This window comes from Mastigoproctus giganteus, chromosome 4 (genome assembly GCF_048544385.1).
Source record: "Mastigoproctus giganteus isolate SK-2022 chromosome 4, ASM4854438v1, whole genome shotgun sequence".
Classification (NCBI taxonomy): Eukaryota; Metazoa; Arthropoda; class Arachnida; order Uropygi; family Thelyphonidae; genus Mastigoproctus; species Mastigoproctus giganteus.
In genome coordinates, this window is record NC_143578.1 from 85,600,836 (window position 1) to 85,626,346 (window position 25,511).

Below are 25,511 nucleotides of genomic sequence, written 5' to 3' on the forward strand. Positions count from 1 at the left end.
ATGCATGAGGGGAACATAAATTCAAACTGAGGAAGGACAGTTGTAGGATAGATGTATAGAGGTCTGCCTTCAACCAGCAGGTGTTGATTGTTGGAATAAACTTCCATATGCTATTGTGGAAGTGGATAGCTTGAATATATTCAAGAAATAACTAGATAAATTATTGGAGGGAACGGACAGGTGACGTGGGAGGATTTTTTGGATTTTTTTGCTGATAATTAATAAGTTTGCTTTCTTGCATCGTATGCTACTACTACTAATGTTTATTCAACTTATCAAAGTCAGTACTACCAGATAACATCATTCTCTCATCACATATCACAGATTTTGCTTCCTCTGCATTGCAAAAACTAGGCTTATACTTTCCACCTTTCATTCTCATTGTTACTTCTCTTTCAAACAGTGGGTAACTCTGTACAAATCACAAATCTGCCCTACCATGGAATACATTTTTTGCCTCCAGAATGGTGGCATCAGAACCCCTTTATACTCCTAAATTGTATCCAAAAATGATCTTAGTTGTCTTAGTTAGTTATCCAAAAATTATATTCAAAAATGGCAGTTGGCTGAAACTTCAAGGAATTTTGCTTTCTGCTTAAACTTTTAAGCAGTTGGCATCTTAAAAATGCTCTCATAAATACTATTGACAGTGATATATATTAGTCACTCAATAAGAACCAAGTTGCCTATGTATAAAGTGGATGGCATATGCTTTATTTTTTAAGTCCTCTTATAAGAACAATACACAGTTCTTGTAAGGGGAAAACACAATCATTTGTCGCCCTTTTTCAAAGTACTCTCATCAGTGTATAATTATCTGTTCTCTTATGTTTAACTGACATATCAGTTCCAATTTTTCAACATATCATCATTTCCTAATATAAATCCCCAGCTCTTAGTTGTAGCTGCGTAAGGATTTGAATATATGAACATATGCAAACATTTCATGTATGCAATAGAGTTCTTTTCTTAACAGTGTCAACAATGAAGCTGAAATCATTCATAGCTTTACTCCGAACACTGCATATGCTATCATTTTTGAAGCCAATAAAATGCTATTTTTCCTTTATAGTGCAAGACACCTTCTTTTTAATGATATTAGAGGGAAATACTTGTTAAAAGCAAATATAATATTTGTAATTTTAAATAAATTGCAAATTCTTTATTTACTGTAAGGATGCAGTTAATTTTTTTTTTTTTTACATTAATTATTTACTTGTATACTTCTTCTGCTCTTTAGCCTTAAAAAATTCAATCCCCCTCACCACACACCCATTTTATTTGTAAGTGTCAGTGCAGTTTGTTAGGTTTCATGGACTCGTTTGATAATATTTTGTAACATAGAACATTGCAATTTCTAATTACCTTCAGTACATGTAAATTCCAATGATATGAGAGTATTTACTTCTCTTTTCTTTCTCTCTCTCTCTCTCTCTCTTTTTATTTATTTATTTTATTTATTTATTTTTTTTTATGAGGTTTGCCATCACTTTTCAAGTAGGCTGAAACTTCAAGTAATTTTGCTTTTTGCTTGAACATTTAAGCAGCTGGCATCGTGAAAAGGCTCTCATAAATACTACTGACAGTGATACAAATACATTATTCACTCAATAAGGAGCAAGTTGTCTGTATATAAAGTGGATAGCATATGCTTCGCATTTTAGTTGCTTGAGCTTTTTCAGTAAAATTATTTTATCCACTATAAAATATAATTTGTAAGAAATTTATGTTGGAATTTATAGACAGCATGAGAACTCTCATATATAGATAATCTAGAAGAGAGAATTTATGGCAGCATAACAAAGAATTTATCTTTATTTTCTAAAAACTGCAAAAAGTTTCCATATCCACTGTATTTACATTCCACTATAAAATCAGTATAGTCCAAACCATACATAGAACTTCGCATCGAACTAAAATGACAGCCATTATTGAAAATTGACTCAAATACTGTTTTAAGTACATTAACAAATCTTAAAATTAGAACTATAAAAATTTTTGTATAAAATTACAGAAATACAAAAAATAAAATTAATATTTTTAAGTATTAGTTTACAAAGCCTACATTACAAAGCTAATCAACTGAATACTTCAGTATTCACTCATACTGATACATATTATGAATGTGATGTGACATGAACTATTTAATAATAGTTAACAAAGAAAGAATTACATTTGTGAGTGTGCAATCTTTGTACCTGCTTCTTTAAAATACACATTTACTTACCTTGTAGAGATTTTCAAGACACACCAAGAAAGCCCCATGGCCAAATCTGAAAAAAAAAAAAAAAAAAAAAAAACATATAAAATATAAAAAATGGAAACACCCACATTCTATACTTCCTCAAATATGGGTATCAAGGCTTTTTAGCATTATTGATGATGAGATTTAAGGGGTACATTTTAGAAATTAATACAAGTTTGCTAACATACTATTTATTCATTTTTAACTTCATACTGTTTTTTTTTTTTTTCTTGAAGGTACATAAACATGTGTACCTGGATGTATTAGTATGGCATATTCAACATATTTCATTGTACATTCAAAAATTCACACTTTTTACAAATATTACTGAAGTCGTACAATATTTATTATTATATTAGCAATATTTGTAAGAAGTGGAGTAGTCTGTTGCTAACTACTAGAATGCTAAGTGGTATTATGTTTGGAGTTAGTGTCATAACAATTTCTTTTAAACAAAGAATTAATATCAAATTTTGTATGAAGTTAGGGGGAAAAAATGAATAAGTTTTAAATGTTTTTGAAGATGAGATTATCTCCACAACAAGAGCTCTGGCTGATTTAAAAGGTTTAAAGAAGGCAGGGAAGATGCCCAAGAAAAAACCTACCTAAAATACTCAGTTCGCTTATAACACACACACTGCAATGTGATATAAACTAACTTGATTCTTTACCATAAAAATTGTGACAGTCTAAATATGCTTTTTGGCTACACCCTATAATTTCTTTCATCTAAGTAGAATGTATCAAAAACCATCAGAACAAGTTTTCTGAGGGTTTTTGATAAGAATAATGTTTGAAAAATGACAGCAACAAGGTTAAAGTGTATAGCCTCACAAGGGGACACTGTAAAGGAGATAAAAAAAAGTTTACTATTATACAATATTTGGCTAAAATCATGCCTCACAATAGAAGAGCAAAACAAAGGATTCAAAGTAGGGGGAATGCTTTCACTCAGGAGAGAACTGCCAAAGGCAGTTTTTCAATTCATGGCTTTATATAATGCACTACTTGTTGCTTAATTTCAAAGTTAACTGTAGTGGGACATGACATGGCCAAAGGGTATGTGTGTGTGTATTCCACTGTAAACAGTGTGGGAAGGTTAAGTGCAAAATTTAGTACTATGATTGCAGAATATGAAGCTTGAAAGAAAGGATGAATGCCAGCAATGAGATTAAAATGTGGGACCATAAAGCACTCAGCCACCCAGCTCAACATTTGAACTTACAATAGTGCATTAGATTACATTTTCTGGCTTCCCTTGAAGGCAGAAAATGCTGGAACTGCAGGAGGTAGCTGTTGTTGGTAATTCAATTGTCAGGGGGACAGAAAATATATTGTGCAAAAAGAAAATGTTGAATAAAGAGTATGTCTGCAAGGCATCAAGGTTAATGATGCTGCAGAACATTTTTCTTATTTTAAGAGCACAAAAGGTGATGCTGTACACACTGATACTAATGACTTCAAGAACAGATGATTCAAGGAATTATTTGGTATATGACAATATTGAGAAAAAATCACGAGTACAGGTTAAATTTGTAAAGTGTCTACAATTGTCATCAGACATGATAAGAGGGAGTACTGATGTCAGTCATTTCAGACATGGAGAGACTGCAAGGCTCATGAGGTATAATTTTTTTTCTCAACACAGTCAGTATTAGTAAGGGCAAATGATGCAAGAAAGCAAGCTTATACAGCATCAGCCAAGAAAAAAAAAAAAAAAAAAATCCATTTTGCTTATCCATCCCGACCAATAATTTGTCTAGTTCTTCCTTGAATTTATTCAAGCTACCCACTTTCACAACAACAGATGGAAATTAATTGCAGCAAAAAATTATCCACTGCCTAAAGGCAAACTTCTGCACATTTATTCTGCAACCACCCTTCCTCAATTTGGATTTATGCTTCCTTGTGTGTGTGATGTCCCAGCAAAAGGAAGCATCCCATCAGCACTAAGAATGCTCAATCTGTTCAAAGCCTTAAACACCTTAATCAGGTCACCTTACAGGTGCCTCGTCTCCAGATACTAAAATTTGCAGAACTGAGGCCTTTCTTGGTAAGAGCATCCCTTTGTTCCCCTCGCCAATCTCATTACTCTTCCCTATACATCAGCTCTACATCCTTCCTGAAATGAGACCTCCAGATCTGTATACAGTAATCAAGACATGGCCTAACCATTGCCTTATACAATGGGTCAAACCCCATCAGCTGTCCTGGCAGCCTGTCCGCATTGCTCACAGAACTTCATCACTGCACAATTATTCCCTGAGTCTTTATCATTTTCCACTACACTGACTGTAGTGTAAAAAGTGTAATCCCAGAGTAACATACCACACAGTTGGTACATTATTCTGGGATTACTGCTACCCGTATGCAGTACCATGCATTTATTAATGTTAAATTTCAATTGCCTTTTGTCAGTACATGTGCCTAATTTTTCTAGATTTTGTTGCAGTAACATACTGACATTAACCACCTTGCCAACCTTTGCAAGCTTACACATTAAGCCTAATATACCTTCATCAATATCATGGATATATACTGAAAACAACAAGGGGAACAACACTGAATCCTGGGGGACTCCACTAATAACATTAGTCCAAGAAGAGCACTGTCCGTTAATAACCGCTATCTATCTTCTCCCACTCAACCATTCCTTTATCCATAGCAGCAACTTGTCCTTAATGCCCCACTGTTCCAATTTGTACAGCAGTGTTTTATGTGCAACAGTATAAAATCCAAGTATATGACATCAAAATTATTTTTTTGCATCTAATTCCTTTGTTATTGCATTATAATATCCAATCAGATTGGTCAGATCACCCCTTAACGAATCCATGCTGTGACTATTGTATAGGTGCATTCCTGTGTAGATGATCCTGCATTACTTCTTTAACCAGAGATTCCAGTCTTTTTCCCAGAAAAGAAGTTAAGCTAACAAGTCTGTAATTACTCATGTCATCATTTGATCCCCCTTTCTGAATTGGGGACGCAGTTACACATTTCCAGTTTACAGGGATCTCCCGTGAATCCAAAGATGCTATCATAATTATGGCGAACGGTTTGCTTACCTCCTTTGCTACCTCCCTTAAATAGTTGGATAGATCCAAATTGCCAATTCACCCGGTGCGTTTTTAAGTTTAACTTCAACAGTTCTCTTCTACTTCCCCCTCAGTTATTACAAAATCATTTAGCTCTCTTTTAGAGTTTGATAAACTTCTGGCATCCATTTCCCTAAAGAACTGCTCATGTGAATGTAGATGCAAAATACCTATTCAGTTTGTCATAACCTGAGGAGGATCCTGAACAGTTAAACCATTGATATTGAGTGAACCAATGGGATTCATCATCTTCCTTCTGCTATTTATATAAGTAAAGTATCTATGCTGTTTTTCTTTGCATCTTTTTCCAAAGATTTCTCATAATCTGCCTTGGCCTGCCTAACCTCCTTTGTGCCTTGATTGCAGGCTAGTTTATATCTACCACAGACTTCTGTATCACCTGATAATTTTTATGCATCCAATGTATTTTCTTCTCTGCCACATGTCTCATTAGTTCATTTGACGTCCATTTTGGTTTAAGCTTTGAAAAGTATTTCTTAGTATGAAAAGCCTTGTAGCTTCTATAATTATTTTCCTGAATGCTTCCGTTTAGAATTTGTTGTTGGTAACACAACATTAGCTGGTCCCATTGTAATCTCCTTTACAAAAGCCAAGGGCGGGCATTCATAGGGTATGTAGCGCCCGGGTGCCAAATGAAATTTGGCACCCTCCCTTTAAAATTTTCTTCATATGTGCATGTAAGTTTCAGGTTTTCAGGCGCCCCTTGAACGATGGCACCCAGGTGCAGTGCATCCCTTTCACCTTTGGGATGGCTTGCCCCTGACAAAAGCAAACCCTTCCAGGTACCCTTGATGGTAGTTACATCTTTATGTAAAGACCACATCAATACACACACATAGGTGCCTCCGTAGCCAGGTGGGAAGGAGCAGTAGTGCATAGCACACGCTTCTTGATTAGACCGGGGTTCGAGCCCATCACCACCAAATACGGAGGATGCGGAAAGGTCAGGAATGACCACCGCATATCCCGGAGCAATATGGCCTTAGTTGCTAATGCTCCTAAAAACCAAATAACAACAACATCAATACACTGTGATCACTAGTGGTTCTTTTATCTGTAGATTCTTAATGCATGAAAAATCACTGGTGATAATTAGAATATGAGTATTGCTCTCTGTTATTGCCTCTCTAATATGCTGCTGATGCTGTAGAAAACAGGCATCCAATAAATCCATAAAAGTCTTGCTAGTGAACGAGTGACCGACCCATACGTTTCAGTCAATATCTGGGAAGTTAAAATCCCCCAATATAAGACATTGATTTACTGGCTCTCTCTATTAATTTTCACAGTTGTTTGTGTACCTAATACTGCACTCCTACTCTCATTTAGCTTTCCCAATGCTTAGGTCACACCAAATTGATTCAACATTGCACTGGCTACCCATGTCAACTGGATGCACTGCCTTAGATTTCATATTCTTCTTAACTAAGAGCATAATTCTTCTCTCTCATAACATATCTCTCCTGTCTGTACACATTTTACTCCTCATATACAAATTCTGCATCCATTATATCTGAGTGCCACCCATTATATCTGAGTGTCTCTAATATATTCCACAATGTCTGTATTTGATGACTTGACCAGCAATTAAAAGTCATCAAATTTATTTGGTATGCTCCTAGGATTGGTGTACATGCAAGTATACATGCACATGTTCTTACTTTTGGTTACCCTAACACAGCCCATGTTCCATGATGACCCACAACACATCTTGAAATCCCCAGTAGCTTGCTTTCTGGGTTGCTGTTCCAATAGAAGCAGTGCAAGAATCACTTTCATCTCTGACTGCAGCTTTGTTAAACTATTGTTTGTTTATCCTCCTCCCCCAAAGCTAAAGTTTCCCGAACCACCTATCACTACCCTGATAGTATTAGCAAATATTTTTGCACCCTTTCTATTTAAGGGTAACCCATCCCTGTAGAAGGAGTCTCTTCCTTAACAAGCTCCTTTTAGCAGACACAGACAATGCTTGGAAAAATTCTAGCCCATGAGTCTTGCGCCATTTCTCCAGGGCCGAATTGACTGACAAGGTTCTCATCGTGTACTCCCTCCGACACTCTCTCTCTCTCTCTCTCTCTCTCTCTCTCTCTCTCTCTCTCTCTCTCTCTCTCTCTCTCTCTCTCTCTCTCTCTCTGCCATTCTCAGCCTCATGTTGTTTTGGCACTACAAGAATGGGATGATCTGCAAGACTTCTATTCCTCATTTCCTTGCTTGGATTACTGTTTTAAATCTTCTGATCCAAATATTTACTTAGATTGTGTCAGTAAAATTATTCTTGGAAGCACAAAGTCCTTTATTCCACCATAAAAGCTCATTCTTTATCTATAACTTGGTTTTCCAATAAATGTGCTATGGCTGTTCAAGATAAGAATGTTGCTTTTTACAATTGGCTTGAATCCAAAAATTCAACTTCATTTTCTACCTATAGTAAAGCTCACATCATTTAAAACAATTATTAATAAATCTAAACTTAAGTTTCCCGAACCACCTATCACTAACAAGCTAATAGTGGAATACTTGCTTCTTGTTGAAATGGTAATCCAGCATTCTGGTCTTCTGCCAAAGCTACTAGCAGGAGACCAGAATGTTAGATTATCATTTCAATAACAAACAAGTCCACTCAATGCCTCCTATGGCCTTCCAAAAGAAGTATGCTACATGAATTCTGAACAATCTTAATGCCAAGAAATCTGATGGCATTTTTCCACTTTCTAAAATCCTGTGCCCCTGACAATGCTCATATTTTCTGTTACATTTTTACACTTTCTTATTCTATTGGTGCTTTTCCTTCTGCTTGAAAATTTTCTCATATGCGGCTAGTCACTAAAATGTGTAACATATCATAACTCCTATCAAATTATCACCCTACTCACTTTACTTCTTACAAAGTAATTTAGAAATCCATCCTCCCAACTCTTATACTATCTTGAAATCTTCGATCTGACCAATCACCAATATGGATTCTGTCAGTGACGATACTGGTGATATGGCTTATATTATTCATCTTTGGCAAATTCGATGGAAAAGTTTGGTGAATCCCAAATAGTTGCTCTTGACATTTAAAAGGCTTTTGATTGTGTTTGGAATAAAGAGCTTCTAAAAAAGATACTACCATATGGATTGTCAAATAATTTTTGCAATTGTCTATCCAGTTTTTTCGTATGATCTCCCTCCAGGTAATTATTCAGTGGGGCAAAGTAAACTTAGTTAACTTTAATCCCTCAAAAAGTCAGTTGTTTTATTTCTTGCAAAAAAGAAGCTATTGTTTCATTGCCCATTTTAAATGACACTCAGATTTCTAGACAAGAACATATATTTCTACTAGGATTACCTGAACTTCTAATCTCACTTCACACAAGCACATCATAAATATTGCTTCCTCTGCATCCAAAAATCTGAGCTTTCTTTTTCACTCTTGGTTTTAATTTTCTTCATACAACTACTCACTCTATGCAAATCTCAAACCTGCCCTACACAAAATATTGTTCCCACATTTGGGGTGGTATCACTGAAACCTCTCTCTCAAGCTTCTATACTCCATTCAAAAGAGGGCAGTCGGGTTAATTAATGGCCCATCTCTTACAAAGTGTCTCCATTCTTTGTCTCACAGATGTTCAGTTTCTATTGTATGCCTTTCCTAGAGATCGTACTTAAATGGGCATTGTTCTTCTGAATTGGCAGCTGTAATTCCTCTTACTGTCTTCCAAACCAATCTGAACGTGCACTGCTACCAGTCAGCATCCATTCACTGTCCAGTTCAAAACTCACAGAACGAACTTTTCTTTTCCCTCATTTATCTCTTCTACTTCTGTTTTCTGGAACAACTTTCCTTCACATGTATTTCCTTAAAATTACAATTTTAATTTTAAGGGAAAAAATCTTTGGGACTGAGTTTGAGATACATGCAAATAGGTAGATATGATATAGCAGGCCTCTCTACAGCAGGAGGGGCGCCTCCGTAGCCAGGTGGGAAGGAGCAGCAGTGCATAGCACACGCTTCTTGATTAGACCGGGGTTCGAGCCCGTCACCACCAAATACGGAGGATGCGGAAAGGTCAGCAAATGACCACCGCATATCCCGGAGCAATATGGCCTTAGTTGCTAATGCTCCTAAAAACCAAATAACAAATAACAGCAGGAGGATAAATAATAAATATGAGGGGCTGCAGCTAAACAATAATTATAAATTGATTTACTCTAGAAGTCAGATACAGTGCAAATTGAGTGAAGCAACAGTTTGTGACTGGCCGTACTTTTGGCACTTAAAACATTTTAGTAGTTTGGAATCTAAATTTTCACTGAGCACTTTAAGTAGCTGTTGTTGTTATTTGGTTTTTAAGAGCATTAGCAACTAAGGCCATATTGCTCCGGGGATATGCGGTGGTCATTCCCTGACCTTCCCACATCCTCCGTATTTGGTGGTCATGGGTTCAAACCCCGGTCTAATCAAGAAGCGTATGCTACGCACAGTTTAAGTAGCCTGCCTTGATGAAATCTGAAGGCAGTGGGGGGGGGGTGCAACGGTGGGCAATAAGGGTCTTGGATGTAAGGATGAGAACTCGAGTAGGAATGAAATTCCCATCGTTTTTTCAATATTCACTTGACAGCTGTCACACTTTGATCTTTCAGTTCAGAGTAGATCTCTTCTTCAGAGACATGAAGAAGAAGATCCAACCCAAATATGCCACTATGTGGTATTCCCCTTATCGATGTGGCTTTCAAAATTTGCTGGGCATGTTTTGGACACAGAGCTTCAATTAGAAGACCCCCAGAATGCAACCTTTTCAGATTTTGGAGATACTGCCAACCATTCTAATCTTTTCTGGATGAAGAGAGGTGATATTTTCATGATTGTCTGCTCTTCAGTGAATTGGAGGATGAGGAAAAGTGGTGGTGGTGGTGTATTTTCAGTTTTGGGTATTTTTGTAGCAGTATTGTCAATATTGTCTGATCAATTAGGTAGGAGACTAATTGGGGCCCAGAAGATGGATTTAAATTTCTCATAAGAATAAAAAATAAGTTTCAAATACTCTATGTTCTTCTTCACATAACACAGGACCCTACAAGGGAATGCCAAGTTCATTTAGAACATTATACCCACATTTCCAATAAATCTTGACTTTCTCCCAGTATCAAAGAGACCTTTTGGAATGCAATTAAATAAAAATTACTCACCAATTGATCCAAGTTGAACCAGTCTGGGCCCTCCAGTCTTGTCAAAGCAGAGGCCAAAGTGGTGTAGGGCTGGGGCCCCCTTACCCACCAGGATTACCCTTTCATGTTTCTATGGGTAACAGCTGCACATGCTGGATTCCAATAATATAATTGTAGAACCAAGATATGGACATTGGTATAGCAGCATCAATAGGAAGTCCCATCACATTGTAGAGGTGCCCATATTGAGGAAAGCTGTTAATGGTAGAAATATGAAATTTGGAAGGGATGATATACAAAGCAGGTGGAAATGGAAAGTGCAAAAAAAAAAAAAAAAATCCAAAAACTGGCAATCGGGGAGTACTGTTTAGATGGAATTCTAGGTTTGAAGCTTGATGTGTTAAATATGGTAACTATTTGTGTATACTATATGATGGTCAAGTGAGACATGTTTCTGGCAAGCCACACTCCCTATGACTTGTCAGAAGCATGTCAAAGGACTTAGCAACATCCCTTATGATATTTTCCTTCAAATCAGTCAGAGATTGGATATGCCCTTTATACACCTTGTCCTTGAGATATCCCTATAACAAAAAAAGTGACAAGGATTGAGGTCTAGAGATCAAGGTGGTCAAATATTCCTAAAGTGACAGAAACGATATAGTCATCATTCACTGTATTACTGAGCAGTTGAGCTGCTAACTGACCAATGTGTAAAGGAGCCTCATCCTGCATAAAATCAGTTGTTTCCAAACATCTTTCCTGAAGAGCAGGAATCAAATGATGTCAGAGAAGATCACAGTAACGCTTGACTCTCGTGGAGCACATCTCTCGATCAGGAGCCTGAATCTCCTCAAAGTAAAGGTTTGATTAAAAAAATTTTAACTCTGAATGACAAAGAAGTACTTCACAGACAACACATGTAGGTGTTGATTCCCATACCCAAGGACAGATGTTGATTTCATGCTACACCAGCAGCCATAGCAGCAGCTATATCTTCAACAACAGCCACCATGGCTATTGCAATACTCATGTCCTCTGCCACAAGTCACAGATCAGTCAAATTTTCTCATCATTTTGCAAGCAAGACCACTTTCCCTTTTGAGGGAAAGTGGTCCTCTTCTTAATCCTTTTAAAAATACCTCTATTGTCTAAGCAGAGCCACTGAGTTGCCCTTGTTTTGGTAAAACAAAATTATAAAGCACAACTGCTTTTTTGGAGTACCATTTTGAGACCTATTGAATGTATTCACTATTCCTGTTCTTAAATTCTCTTAAAAGCATAGGCAACAGCCATGTGATGAAGTAGATTTGAATTCTGCTCCACACAATGTCTACCATTAATAGTTTTCCACCTACAGTTCTTTCTGACTATCAGTGGCTCTAGTTCATGAAAATTTTTTCCCCTTTTTTATATACTATGAATTTAAAGTAGAGCTTTTAAATACTCCTAATTAGCTTTGCCAGATGCACTGCAGAAATTCTTATAAGTATTCCACTACATTCAGCATTATAACTTACAGAGAAATGAAAGTAATATGAAGAAGAAGAATTTGAAAAAATATCTATAATATAGCAACCATTTTACCTTGGGAGACAAGCTTCAGCCATCCACTGTAGATCCATATTACAAGCAAGAACAGGTAAATGAGGATATGGAATTGATGGCAGAGCTTCACAAGGGAGTCCATTAGTCATAAGGATGTCATTGATAAGCTGCAGGCTAGTTTCCCATCTGACTGGTTCTCCAAACAATACTACAGCTAAGTAAAAGATAAAATAACAAGAATCATTAATCTGAAATAATTTCTCTTTTTTATTTCTCGCTAACATATTAGGATTGCTATTTAACACACCAATCTCATATTGTGGTGGGGGGGCACTTTGCCATGAATTTCCTTACTATTGCAATACAGTAATACCCCGAAGTTACGCGATAGGTGGGTCCGACGAAAATCGCGTAAGTCGGGGTACAACTTTGCATATAAATACATATAAATTTTGCTTAATTGGGACCAAGGACTAACAAAAACACTAGTTTAGAAGAAAAATATTAATAAAATTGCAGTTCTTTATACATATTAATACAAAATATGTATTAAAAAACAAATGACTTACGTTAAAAAGTTATTTCGATGTCGATGGCTTCATAAAATCTAACAAATTCGTCTGACGACACAGAGACTTCTTTTTTTCACGCAGAATTTCTTCGTAGCAAGCTAATAATTTTTTTATTCCTTGCTTTGTAGCTATAACGCGTTCTTCGTTGGAGTCTGTTTTCTAAAATTTTTAAGCCCTTTTCAATTTTCAACCTGTCAAGTTTGCAATTGTCATGTGCTTTTCGCCGTTGCTTCGTTTAGGCCTGTAGCAAGTGCAATATCACATGGTCTTTCATTTCGCTCAAAGCGTTTCACAATTTCATATTTTTTCTCTATCGACAGAGGCGGACTGGCCATAAGCCTTACCGGGGAAACCCCGGTGGGTCAGTGTGATTTTGGCCATAAACCATAGTATGAGGCCACTATAAATTTTCCCGGGGTAAGAATTTTTGACCCAGTCCGCCTCTGTTTATCGATAATTGCTTTTCTTTTTCTCTCTGAATCTGCAGTGTCTTCACCAGGACGCTTCCTTTTCACACCTTTTAATTAAGTATTTTACTCATTTTTAGGGAATAAAGGACAATTACAAAACGAGGAGGCAGGCTTGATACGCATAAACAAAGCTGCGCGCATGTAGCAACTGAATAAACAACACCATAAAGGCAGAGATACACTATTAACACCTCACATTTCTAGGGGTTACTACCATAAAACAATAAAAATCCAGTTGCGTTTCTGCTAGTGAAATCTGTTATAAACTCGATCTAATTGCATTTGCGATTATATCGATAGCTGGAATTGTGTTGGTTTTTACGTTATTATGGTGAAATGTGTTTCCCCTTCACTGATATAAAAAACATAAAAGCAGCAAAGTTGAATTTTGTTCATCTTTCGCTCTCATTCTCCGCCGTCGCACCGTATATCGATAACATATGAAAAACGACCTTGAAGATAGTGGGCGGCAGCGTTGCCAAACGAAAAAATCAAGAACCGCGTAACTCCGAGTTCGCGTAAGTCGGGGTATTACTGTATTCAAAATAAAAAGCACTGCTCCCATGGAGATATATATTGCTGTTTACTTAATGTGTATGCCACACTGCAGTTTTCATTTTGAGATAAAAAAGTATTCAAATCTCAAAAAAGACAATTATTATTATTAGCCATATGGTGCAAGGAAGCCTGAGGCTTATGCTGCACCAGCTAAAAAAAAAAATTCCCCGACTTACCCTGTGTGTGTGAGAGAGAGAGAGAGAGAGAGAGAGAGAGAGAGAGAGAGAGAGAGAACTAGAAAGGAATCACCAAGAAAGAGAAGAATGATGATATCCAGCCTCAGGACCCTGGGTGTGCCAAGCCCATACTCACCAGATGTGAGCCCCTGGGGATATGACAGACAGTAAGAGAAAACAAAAGTTTAAAGACAGGAAAATAAGATATACATGAGATGAGAAAAGGCAGCGTTACACAGACATCAAACCCAAAAAGTGTTTAATGTCTGAAGAACCATTAGCTTTTGCTACTGGCAGACATACTCTGGTCCTGTTCCAACTTTTTTTTTTTTTTTTGCATGGTGTGTTTCCCATTTTACTGGCAGTGGTTTCACTGATTGTGGCTGGTTCTTGTGGGACTGGCATTTCTGCTACTGGGACTCCTTTATGTTATCTGATGAATAAGTATGGGCTGTGGCACTGTACAGGACAGCTGAGTGCTTGATAGGTGCCTTGTTATAATTCTTTCAAGGGCATCAACCCTGTTTTTAATTCTCTGATATTCATCCATTAAAATGCTGAATTTGTCTCAGCTGCCCTTGGCAGTTCTCCTCAAAGCCATATCCACTACTTGGAACTTTTTGTTTTGTTGCTCTAGTCTGAGGCATGATTTTAGTTTGAATTTAAATTAAAATATAATACACTGTAATGGAATAATAAAATTCCATTACAATGAATACTGTTTTAACGAAAATTTAACTATAATGAAAGTATTTCTGGCAAGGTTCAGTTCACTTATTATGAGTGCTTTGTAATTTTTGATTGAACAAAACAGTTTTGATGAAAATTTCAGTATAACGAATTGTTTTGAAATTCCATCTACTCCTAAAATACAGCAGTTTACAGCAAAAGTAAAACTGAAAATATGAATGACACTGTATAGTCCATAATGTAAATACGGCTAAGGAAGCAAACATTTGAAGGGGAAAAAAAATTGAAGTTTTAAAAGCTGCAGTAAAAGAAATCATTATCACACTACTGCATTTTCCACCATTCCTGAACAACTTTTTTTTTACCTCTGCAGTGTCCACATATTTTGATATATCTACTGTGACATATTTTTGAATGCATGGCATTTCTTATAATAAAAAAAAAGCTTTCAAAATGCCACTCTAAACAAAATAGTTTATCTTTTATAATATTCTTATTTCATCACTTTATTTATTTATTACTGATTTAAAGTCAATATTTAAGCAAAATGAATGAAACAAAAATTATTATTTATATATATCAGAAATGTGCAGAAGAATTTATTTCTACCAATAATAAGACTTTTGAAAAAATTTTCAGCAATATTTATTGGAAGGAAATTTTGGTACAACAAATTATTTGTGCACCCTTGAGAATTTCATTGAATGGGATTTTACTGTACTACACAATTAAGAAATAAATAAGTACAACAATGATAGCACTAGAACTATTCCCAATTTATGCAACAGCAGTACATACTACACTATAAAATTATGTTATACAGTTCAGTTATGTTTTAAAATCATGTTTGCATTGTTACAAATTTATAGTTTATAGACATAATAAAAACACTTATAATATCAATTATACTCCTAAAAATTACATAAAATATTAAATAGTGTTTATATCCATGGGTTCTTGAAGCTATCACAGACAATCTCTCAGATATGTGAAGCTATGCTTGCTACCTGGGAGTCTAAAACGATGATGCAACTAATATTTGGGTGACACTCCAGTCAAATGGACCCAATTTCGGCAAAGTCTGGTTGGTCTGTGACACCAAAATCCTCTGCTTGCAGCTTTACAATGGTGGGACTGTTAGTAACCCTGGGTATAACCCCCATGTGCAAGTCCTGAAATACAGCACCTAGCATACTGGAGGTAGCCACCCAGGCACAAACCAATGTAAGCAGCAGTCAAGGTGTGGCACCCACACCATATGGAGGAATGCTGCCCCTCTGTTACCAGGCAATACTAGGGGGTAGACAATGCTCATCGCCTGGTGCAACACCGCTACTTTGCTTATTGGAGGCTTGAGAGCAAAGTCTCCAGAGCAAAGCCTCCAGAGCAAAGCTCCAGTAAGCCCACGCTTATCACTTTTATCATGCAGTATGATTGAAGTCTTTTGAGGTTATGATGGACATTACGGCGAGACTCAATTTTCCTTACATTTTGAAGGTACAGCTCTAAAACGGTGTTCGCACACCGGACACCATTTTAGGAAGCTTCCAGATCAGGTAGTGTATAATCTTGCTGCCTCTACTCTGCCAGATAGGGATTGGAAGGAATCAGAGTAACATGTATGGGGGAGGGGCATTGTCAAGGCCATATTATGTCAAGGAGCTGGGTATATTCTTACTGTGTACATACCATACCAAAAATTTCATTACTTAATACTGCATGTCCCCACCCCCCACACTTTTTCTTACTATTGAATACACCATGAATTGTCAAACTAATAGAGTAAGCTTATCTGTGAAAAGATCTAAACCTCCCAAACACTTCCTAGTTCATTTCACAAATATATGTGGTCTCAATTCTAATCTCAACGGTGTCCATTTCCAATTGCAGTCTGCAAACCCCACGTACTTTCTGATAGAATCTCAGTTATCAGTTGATTCAACTACTGCACATCTCACTTGCCCAAATTATTTGCTGTATGATTCATTTCACTTCAAAGGTGGTACTTGTGCATATGTCCGTTCCAATATTCCCTGTCAGAGACTTAGTGTTTTTGGAAATTCCTCTTTTCGACCTTCTCAGGCTTAAATTCTCTCTACCACATTCTATAAAATTCATCCGTTTGTTTGTTATTTGGTTTTTAGGTTTTTAGGAGCATTAGCAACTAAGGCCAAATTGCTCCGGGGATGTGCGGTGGTCATTCCCTGACCTTTCCGCATCCTCCGTATTTGGTGGGCACGGGCTCGAACCCCAGTTTAATCAAGAATCATGTGCTACGCACCAATTCATCCGTTGCCTCTATCGTTCTCCCAACTCCACTAATTAGTTGGAACTGTTTGACCTCCTCTTTTTGAAACTTGATTTTCTCCAGTTGAACTTTCCAAATTGAGAAATTAGGAAACTTCAACTGGATGATTTTAATGTTCACAACTCCAGCTAGCTTCAGTTGTCTAGACACACAGACCCAGCTGGTAGCTCTGCAATTACTAATGACCTCGTATAGTTTATTTATTTACTATCAGAATACCAGTCAATCCTAACCATGCAGCCAGCATGCTTGATCTTTTTCTCATAAACAACTCTTCTAAGTACATGACTGAGGTGAGTGATCCTGTAGGCACTTCAGATCACAACAAGGTGATGGCCTCTTCTCCAATGGAGCCTTTCTCTTGTGGCCATTCTCAACCTCGTGTTGCTTGGCATTACAAGAATGCAAAATGTGATAATCTGCGAGATTTCTTTTCCTTGGTCAGATCTTGGTCACTTCTTTTCAAATCTTCTGATGTCAACATTTGCTCAGATCGTATCAGTGAAATTATTTTTGTGGAGATGGAATCCTTTATTCCACACTCCACCTTAAAATCTCATCCTTTATCTAAAACATGGTTTTCCAATAATATGCTAAGGCTGTTCGAGAGAAGAATGTTGCATGTCGTAATTGGCTTGTTTTCAAATCTCCAGGTTCATTTTTTGCTTACACCAAAGCCCACAACAATTTTAAAGCAGTTATTAATCAGTCCAAACAAGATTTCAAACAAGCTAAGAGTAGAAAATTTGTTTCTTGTCCAAATGGTAGCTGAACATTCAGGTCGCATGGCAAAGCTATTTGGCTGCAACTTTTGCCCATCTTTATTTCCACCTCTGTCAAAACCAGATGGTTCGATTGCCACTTTAGCTAAAGATAAAGCTGGCTTGCTAGTATCCTATTTTTGTTCCAACTCGTGTATTGATGAATTTGGTAAAACATCTCCCACCATTCCCAATATGCTTTGTTCAATGCTTCCTGTGGTCTTCTGTCAAAAGAATGTCAGATGGTTTTTGATCAATCTTGATGCTAATCTTGAAGAAAGCTCCATATCCTGATGGTATTTCACGGTTTGTCCTCAAAACCAGTCCTCCTGAACTTACTCCTGTTCTGTGTCACCTTTTTTCACTTTCTTATTCCAAAGGTGTTTTTTCCTTCTGCTTGGAAATTTGCTCATTTCCAGCCAGTTCTTCCTATCAAATTATCGTCCCATTGCACTTACTTCTACTCTTTCTAAAGCAATGGAGAAATCAATTAACCACAAGCCCTTAAACTATCTAGAAATCTTCCATCTTATCATTGATCAGTAGTATGGATTCTGTCAGTGTCAATCCTCTGGTGATATTCTCGCTTATGTTGCCCATTTATGGACAAATTCAATGGAAAAGTTTGGTGAACTCAAGCAATTGCTCTTGGCATTTTAAAGGTTTTTGATTGTGTTTGGCATAATGGTCTTCTAAATAAGCTTCCATCTTATGGTTTGCCAACTGTTTTTTGCAATTGGGTATACAGTATTCTCTCTAACCACTCACTGCCTGTGATGGTGGATGGCTTTCTGTCTTGTACTTCTCCATTAAGACGGGTGTTTCCCAAAGTTCATTTCTTTCTCCCCCTCATTTCCTCTTGTATATTAATGACCATCTTCCATTGACCAGGAATCCTATCCATAGTTTTGCTGATGATAGCATATTGCATTCCACCATCCAATTTGAGAACAGCTTCAACTTTTCGAATATCCACTGCCAATTCCTTAAATGCTGATTTCCTGGTACTTCTCCAGTGGGGCAATGATAACATACTTGATTTCATTCCTTCTAAAACTCAGTACTGTCTTATATGAATCTTCTCCTATGCTTATCTTTGATGACACTCTGATATCTAGGCAAGATCATGTATCTCTATTGTGCATTACCCCGACTTCTAATCTCTCTCTCTCTCTCTCTCTTGGCATAAGCAAATTACAAATATTGCTTCCTCTGCATCTAAAAAACTGGGTTTTCTCTTTCGCTCCCGGCATTATTTTTTTCTTTCAAAGAGCTGTTCACGCTGTACAAATTGCAAATCCACCCTTGCATGGAATATTGTTTTCATATCTAGGGCGGTGCCCGCAAACGTCTCTCAGGGCTTCTAGATTCCATTCAAAGGGGGGGCGGTTAGGTTAATTAATGACTCATCTCTAACAGAATCTCTCCACTCACTGTCTCATTGATGTTGTTTCTCCTGCAAGCCTTTTGTATAGATACTTCCATGGGCACTGTTCTTCCGAAAGGGCTTCTATAATTCATGTTTCCTTTCCAAACCAGTCAACATCCTTTTACTGTCCAACTTCAAAATCACAGAACCAAGTTTTCTTCTTCTTCATTTATCCCTTCAACTTCTGTTCTCTGGAACAACCTTCCTTCATATGTATTTCCTGAAAATTACCATCTACAGAAATTCAAGACTAATGTCAACAAGTATCTTCTTTTATCTTCTCAACCTTCAACCTATACACAGTACTAAGTACTAAGGGTTTAATACCTCTCGTGTTTGGGGTTTTCATAAAAATATATATACATAAATATACAGGGCGTTTCAGTTAAACGTTTCAGAACTTCTAAGAGGGGTAGGGTACATCCTGACAACTCGAAATCATATAGCAATGTGGGGTCGGAAATGCTTTCCTGAAGCGGTGTTGTACACAGAAGCACCATAAAGAAAAGAGACCGTAAGTTAGAAATCGTTTTAATAATACATGAAAAGAAGCAAAAGGTACATGGATTAAAGTAAGTGTTCGAAGTTTCTTCCACGGGCTACAATGCACGCCTCACATCTCCGACGCATGGACATCTGAACATTCTGGAATACTCCAGGCGAATTTCGAATTTCTTCGGCAGCTACTGCGATTCTTGCAACCAGCTCCTCAGCATTGTCAACAGGGGTGTCATAAACTAGCGATTTCATATGACCCCAGAAATAAAAATCAAGACATGATAGGTCGGGTGACCGAGCAGGCCAACGCACGGGACCACCACGTCCGATCCACTGTTGACCAAATGTGACATCCAGATAGTTACGAACATCTCCGCTATAATGGGCAGGGGCTCCATCGTGTTGGAACCACATTGTCTGTTGCGTCGATGCAGAAATCTGTTCATCTCTCAAAAGTTGTGGCAATACTTGCTGCAGAAAGATCAAGTAGATAGGTCCGGTTAGACGACACGGTAACAGGTAAGGTCCGATGAGGTGATCTCCCATAATACCGGCCCATACATTGACCGAAAATCGAATCTGTGCTGCACGACATCGCACGACGACTTCTGTGTACAATACCGCTTCAGGAAAGCATTTCCGACCCCACATTGCTATATGATTTCGAGTTGTCAGGATGTACCCTACCCCTCTTAGAAGTTCTGAAACGTTTAACTGAAACACCCTGTATATACATGTATATATAAATATTTATATATATATATGTACATATACAGCCAGGCCTAGCATAACACGAGTTCGATTAACGCGATTTTCGGTTAATGCTATTTGAAAAATTATACCACTTTTCACTTTACACAATGCAAATTTCCAGTTAACGCGATCTTTTTTTTTTTTATGCGATAGTTGAAAAAGATTTTAATCGTACGTTAAGCTTACTGCAAGTCATACGGTTAATAAACAAACGTTTGCCTGCTGCCCGCCTCAGTGTATTCCATCAACTATCGGAAGAAGACGTGTTACTTGTTTGTCTCCTGCTAATAAAGTCAATGCACACTTGTATAAAAATTCAAATTTTTAAATGAGCCAGATGAAAATGTTACCGCGAAGGAGATAACGGTAAAAGAATCAGATGAAATCTTTCGTATCGCATAGAACCTCAAACAAAAGGTTTGAGGTTCTCTGTGATATTTATTTTGCCAGGGCCCAGAGAAGATTGTTGTCGGCTATCGGAAATTGACTGATGAAAGAGAAAGACAACACTGTTCAAATATTTCCGCAACAGTCATTTCTTTATTGTGTATTTTATATCAGAGGTTCACAGCGCCCTTAGTGTCTCAGTGCCTGTCGCCACCAAATACGGAGGATGTGGAAAGATCAGGGAATGACCACCACATATTCCCGGAGCAATATGGCCTTAGTTGCTGATGCTCCTAAAAAAAACCAAATAAATAATAATAAATAATAGTGTCTCAGTAATTTTTTCAAGGTGCACCCAGACCAAAAGAAATACCTAACAGTTCCGTTTAATAGTTAGGTCCAAACAACTTAATAAGAAATGTTGAAACTGTAAATTATCTCGAGCTAGTAGTTCGCGCAATGTCCGACAGATATCGAGTATCGCTGTGTTTCCCTCAAAAATTTAAAATATTCCACGGCGCAGTTTGGGAACCGCTGTTTTATGCAATAAACATTTAATTCCATAATTATTTTCATTATCTTTTACATTGTATACAGTTAAAAAGTTATTTAAAAAGGTAATTTTTAAATTCTTTATGGACATTCCAGAAGGTCAAGGACCAATTATAATTTTTCCTATTATTATATTTGATTAACATGTTTCCGTTTTGCGCGATGCGCTCGCGGGACGAATTAATCGCGTTAATCGAGGCCAGCCTGTATATATATACAAAATGAACAAATGTACATACATATATATACATTTGTTCATTTTTTTGATAATTTTTATATCAACAAAATGAACATAATGGCAGCAAAAATTCTCTCCAACTTCAATCCTTGTTTTCTGAATAATTTCCAGGGTCAAGTAAGAAACAATTTCACCTAATTTATCATATAAACACATATAATAACTGCTATTATTTTTTTCATGGGTTTTTATTAAAATGGATGTCAGATGAACTGATAAGCTTAGTAGCAGCAAAAAAAAATGCATGAGATGATTATAAATTGTCAAGGAATACCAAGTGCTACAATAAATACAAACTGGTATGCAATAAATTTAATCAAGGGCTTAGGCAAGCTAGCACACGCTCTTTGAGTAGACCGGGGTTCAAGCCCCTGACTGCTAAATACGGTCGATCTGCCAACCAGCACTGGACCAGCATGGCAGATTTCCCTTAGATTTGGTCCATTTCGTCCATTTCCCTTAGCATGAATTGTTGAGGAGGCTCCCATCCTGCAGTGGGTTGATAAAGGCTGCAGTTAACTTAACTTTTATGGAAGTGTGGGAGGTGGAATTTAAAGAAAATGATATATATATTTTATATTTCTTTTTATTATTATTGTATTTATTTTAGTTCCCTTATGTGAGTTTGTCCACCTTTTTTAATTATTATTTATGAAAATTTGTTCCCTTATATTGTTATCCACCTTAGTTTAATTTCCCCACTTACACATCTGACTTTACTTTACAGGAGAATTCCAAATTCAAGGGAACTTCTCAATTAATTATAATTCCCTTCGGAAGGGCTGAGTGTACAGGAATAACAAACAACACATTTTAATAAGCAACAAAGTTTATTTACATATATATATATATATATATATATATATATATACAACATAATATGCAATTGAATAAAAAACATGTAATATGCATACAAAGTTAAATATAGGATACCTTGCATATATTATTCTTATATTAACAATCAATATGCTATTTTCATCATTATACTCTGTGTTCTCACCATTCTGTTACAATAACTGAAGACCAATCTTAACTTTCCTAAAGTCTCTATTTGTTATTAGTCTTCAGTTGGACCAACAATTCTTCATCAATAAAAACACTATATATTCAATTATTTATCCTTAAAACAATCAATTATCTAATTGAATTCAATTCAATTATAATTCAATTATCTATCTTTGAACCAACAATTCTTCATTAATACAATCACTATATACAATTATCTATCCTTGAAACATTATAAAACCTTCTCATATTAACTTTACTATCCTCCTAACACATTATATAATCATTTGACAACAATCTAATCTATTACTTATCTTTCGTTTATCTTGCATTCTACAATAGCCTTTTTTTAAATAATTAAACTCTGTTTGTATATCTATAATTTACTTCAGAGATAATTTATCTATCAATTTACTTTTAGTGCTACCACTCTATTTCATTTTAATTAATCACTATACTGTTTCCTAACAGTCCTTGTTAACTTACATTACTTACTATTATCTTTTTTCTTTCCTTTCCGGGGAGGTTTCAAACTTCCATTTTTGGCTCACTGAGGTTCTCCTTCATCTGCTTTCACCTGGAACTGCTATAGATAATTATCAGGAACTCTTTGCTGCACGGATCTGGCGTCCTTCCTCCACTTTATTCGGCTACCTTCCATTCACTGCTTCCTTCCTTCTCATTGAGCTACTAATTCCGAGTTTTCGCTCCTTCACGAGCTACTGATTCTGCGGATTTCGCTCCTCCATCGAGCTACTAATTCTGCAGTTTCGCTCCTCCATCGAGCTACTAATTCTGCAGTTTTCGCTCTTTTTTCTCCACCTTATTAAAACCTTTCACAAGGAGAAAGGGGCTACCCTCGCTTTTTCCGCTCCACCTATTAAAACTCTTTCCAGAAGAAAACTTCCCAGGGCGCTACCCTTCTCATTTTTCCAACACGACCGAACGCTCAAATGTTAACTGACACATATTTTCTACTACAACAGAACTCTCAACTGTACATGTTACTAACACATTTTTACCTATATCGACGAAAAACCCAACTGTCTGTTCTAACTCATTTTTACAACTCTGACAAGAATCTCGACTTTGTCATTCTTAACTCGTTTCCCTAAACACCCACAAGAATCTCACTTTGTCTTCCCCTAACTCATTTTCGTAAACACCCGCGTACAGCTCAACTACGGGATCTGACGCCTAACTCATTTCCATAACCATCCACCTAATGCTCAACTGCGGGGTCTCACGTCTAACTCATTTCCATAACCATCCACCTAATGCTCAACTGCGGGGTCTGATGTCTAACTCATTTCCATAACCATCCACCTAATGCTCAACTGCGGGGTCTCACGTCTAACTCATTTCCATAACCATCCACCTAATGCTCAACTGCGGGGTCTGACCTCTCTCCCCCTCTTCACTCACTTTTTGTTCATCTCAATTTCTCTACCGCCTACATACGCCAAATCCGCTCTAATTTTCAGTTAACCAATCTTATTCATTTTATCAACTTTCCCTATTTCCTATTCGTCCTTTAAAATTTCTCAAGCTGTATGTATCTTCAGAGCTAATTTTAATCTTTCTCACGGTTTCCGTTTTGTGCCCTATCCCTTCTTATTTTGAGAACTTTGTAAAATTTCTCAGGCTGTCAGTACCTTTGAAGTCAGCCGCTTATAGTTACACTGTGGTAGACTAATTTCCCACGATCTAACAACTTTGCCATCACGACAGCCAGCCGCCAGCCTTAAATCTAATTCCCAGCATTTCGTTCCGTATATACTATCTTCTCTTCTCCAGGTGTCACGATTAAAGAAATGTCCTGACAGTAGCATGTTCCACGGCGCTATTGTTTACCAGATTTGCCACATTCTGCTAATAGCAGTAGTTACGCGCTTCTATTGTTTTGGTTTGTCCGTGTGAGCTGAGAATCGAGTGTACCCAGGTTGCTAATAGCTTTCCACTTGCCGCTCCCCTTCTACAGACGTTGTCTAATTTAATCCCTTGGCTTCTAAGGTTCGTTCCTCCATATTGCCATTTCCTAATCTTTATTTTACATAAATCTCACTTTTTTTTTTTTTTTTTTTTTAAATATTAAACATGTAAGATTTTACCTCTTACAGAAGGTTATGAGAAGCATTTGGCTAAGAGTGCAAAGAAAAGCAAGAAGTGCACATGTTAACACTGAAAGTAAAGAGATGAATCACATAGGTCCACTGGATATTAGCATTAGCATTAGTAGAGGCATTTGATGCAAGAAAGCAAGCTTATGCAGCATCAGCCAAAAAAAAAAAAAAAAAAAAAAAAAAACCACTTCCACTTCACCCCTCTGTTCATTCAAAATACCTGTCCAGCTGAGCCTTAAACTTATTTAGGCTATCAACTTCCACGACAACGGATGGAAGTCTGTTCCACCAACCAACCACCCGCTGGCTAAAGGCAAATTTCCGCACGTCTATCCTACATCTGTCTTTCCTCAATTTGAATTTATGCCCTCTCAGGTGATTATTCTGAATGAGAGGAAGAATCCCATCAGCATTGAGCATGCTCAAACCATTCAAGGCTTTATACACCTCTATGAGATCACCTCGCTGCTGCCTAGTCTCCAGACACGGTAATTTGCAAAACTTAAGCCTTTCTTCGTAAGAGCACACCTTTGTTCCATTCACTAATCTTGTTGCCCTTCTCTGTACTCGTTCCAGCAGCTCTACATCCTTCTTGAAATGAGGCCTCCAGACCTGTATACAGTACTCTAGGTGTGGCCTCACCATTGCCTTATACAAGGGAATAATCACCTCCTTATCACTGCTAGAAAAATTCCTATATATCATTGACAATACACCATGAGCTACTCTTGCAGCCCGTCTGCACTGCTCAGAGAACTTCATATCAGCCTGCACAACCACCCCCAGGTCCCTTTCATTCTCTACCACTGTCAGTGTAGTACCACACAGTTGATACGTTGCTCTGGGGTTGCTGTTTCCCGTGTGTAGTACTTTACATTTGTCAATGTTAAACTTCATTTGCCACCTCTCAGCCCATCTGCTCAAC

General features: G+C 37.2%; 1 protein-coding gene across 1 annotated transcript in view; it reads right to left on the minus strand.

Moving 5' to 3' along the window:
- The window catches only part of LOC150086882 (haloacid dehalogenase-like hydrolase domain-containing 5), a 387,404-nt gene that overhangs the window by 178,197 nt on the left and 183,696 nt on the right, over positions 1-25,511 (minus strand). Inside the window, exons 6-7 of the mRNA XM_090371650.1 lie at positions 12,106-12,280; positions 2,228-2,273 (exon numbers count right to left, since the gene is read on the minus strand). Of these exons, the coding sequence (XP_090227776.1) occupies positions 2,228-2,273; positions 12,106-12,280 (221 nt within the window). The remainder of the gene's footprint in view (positions 1-2,227; positions 2,274-12,105; positions 12,281-25,511) is intronic.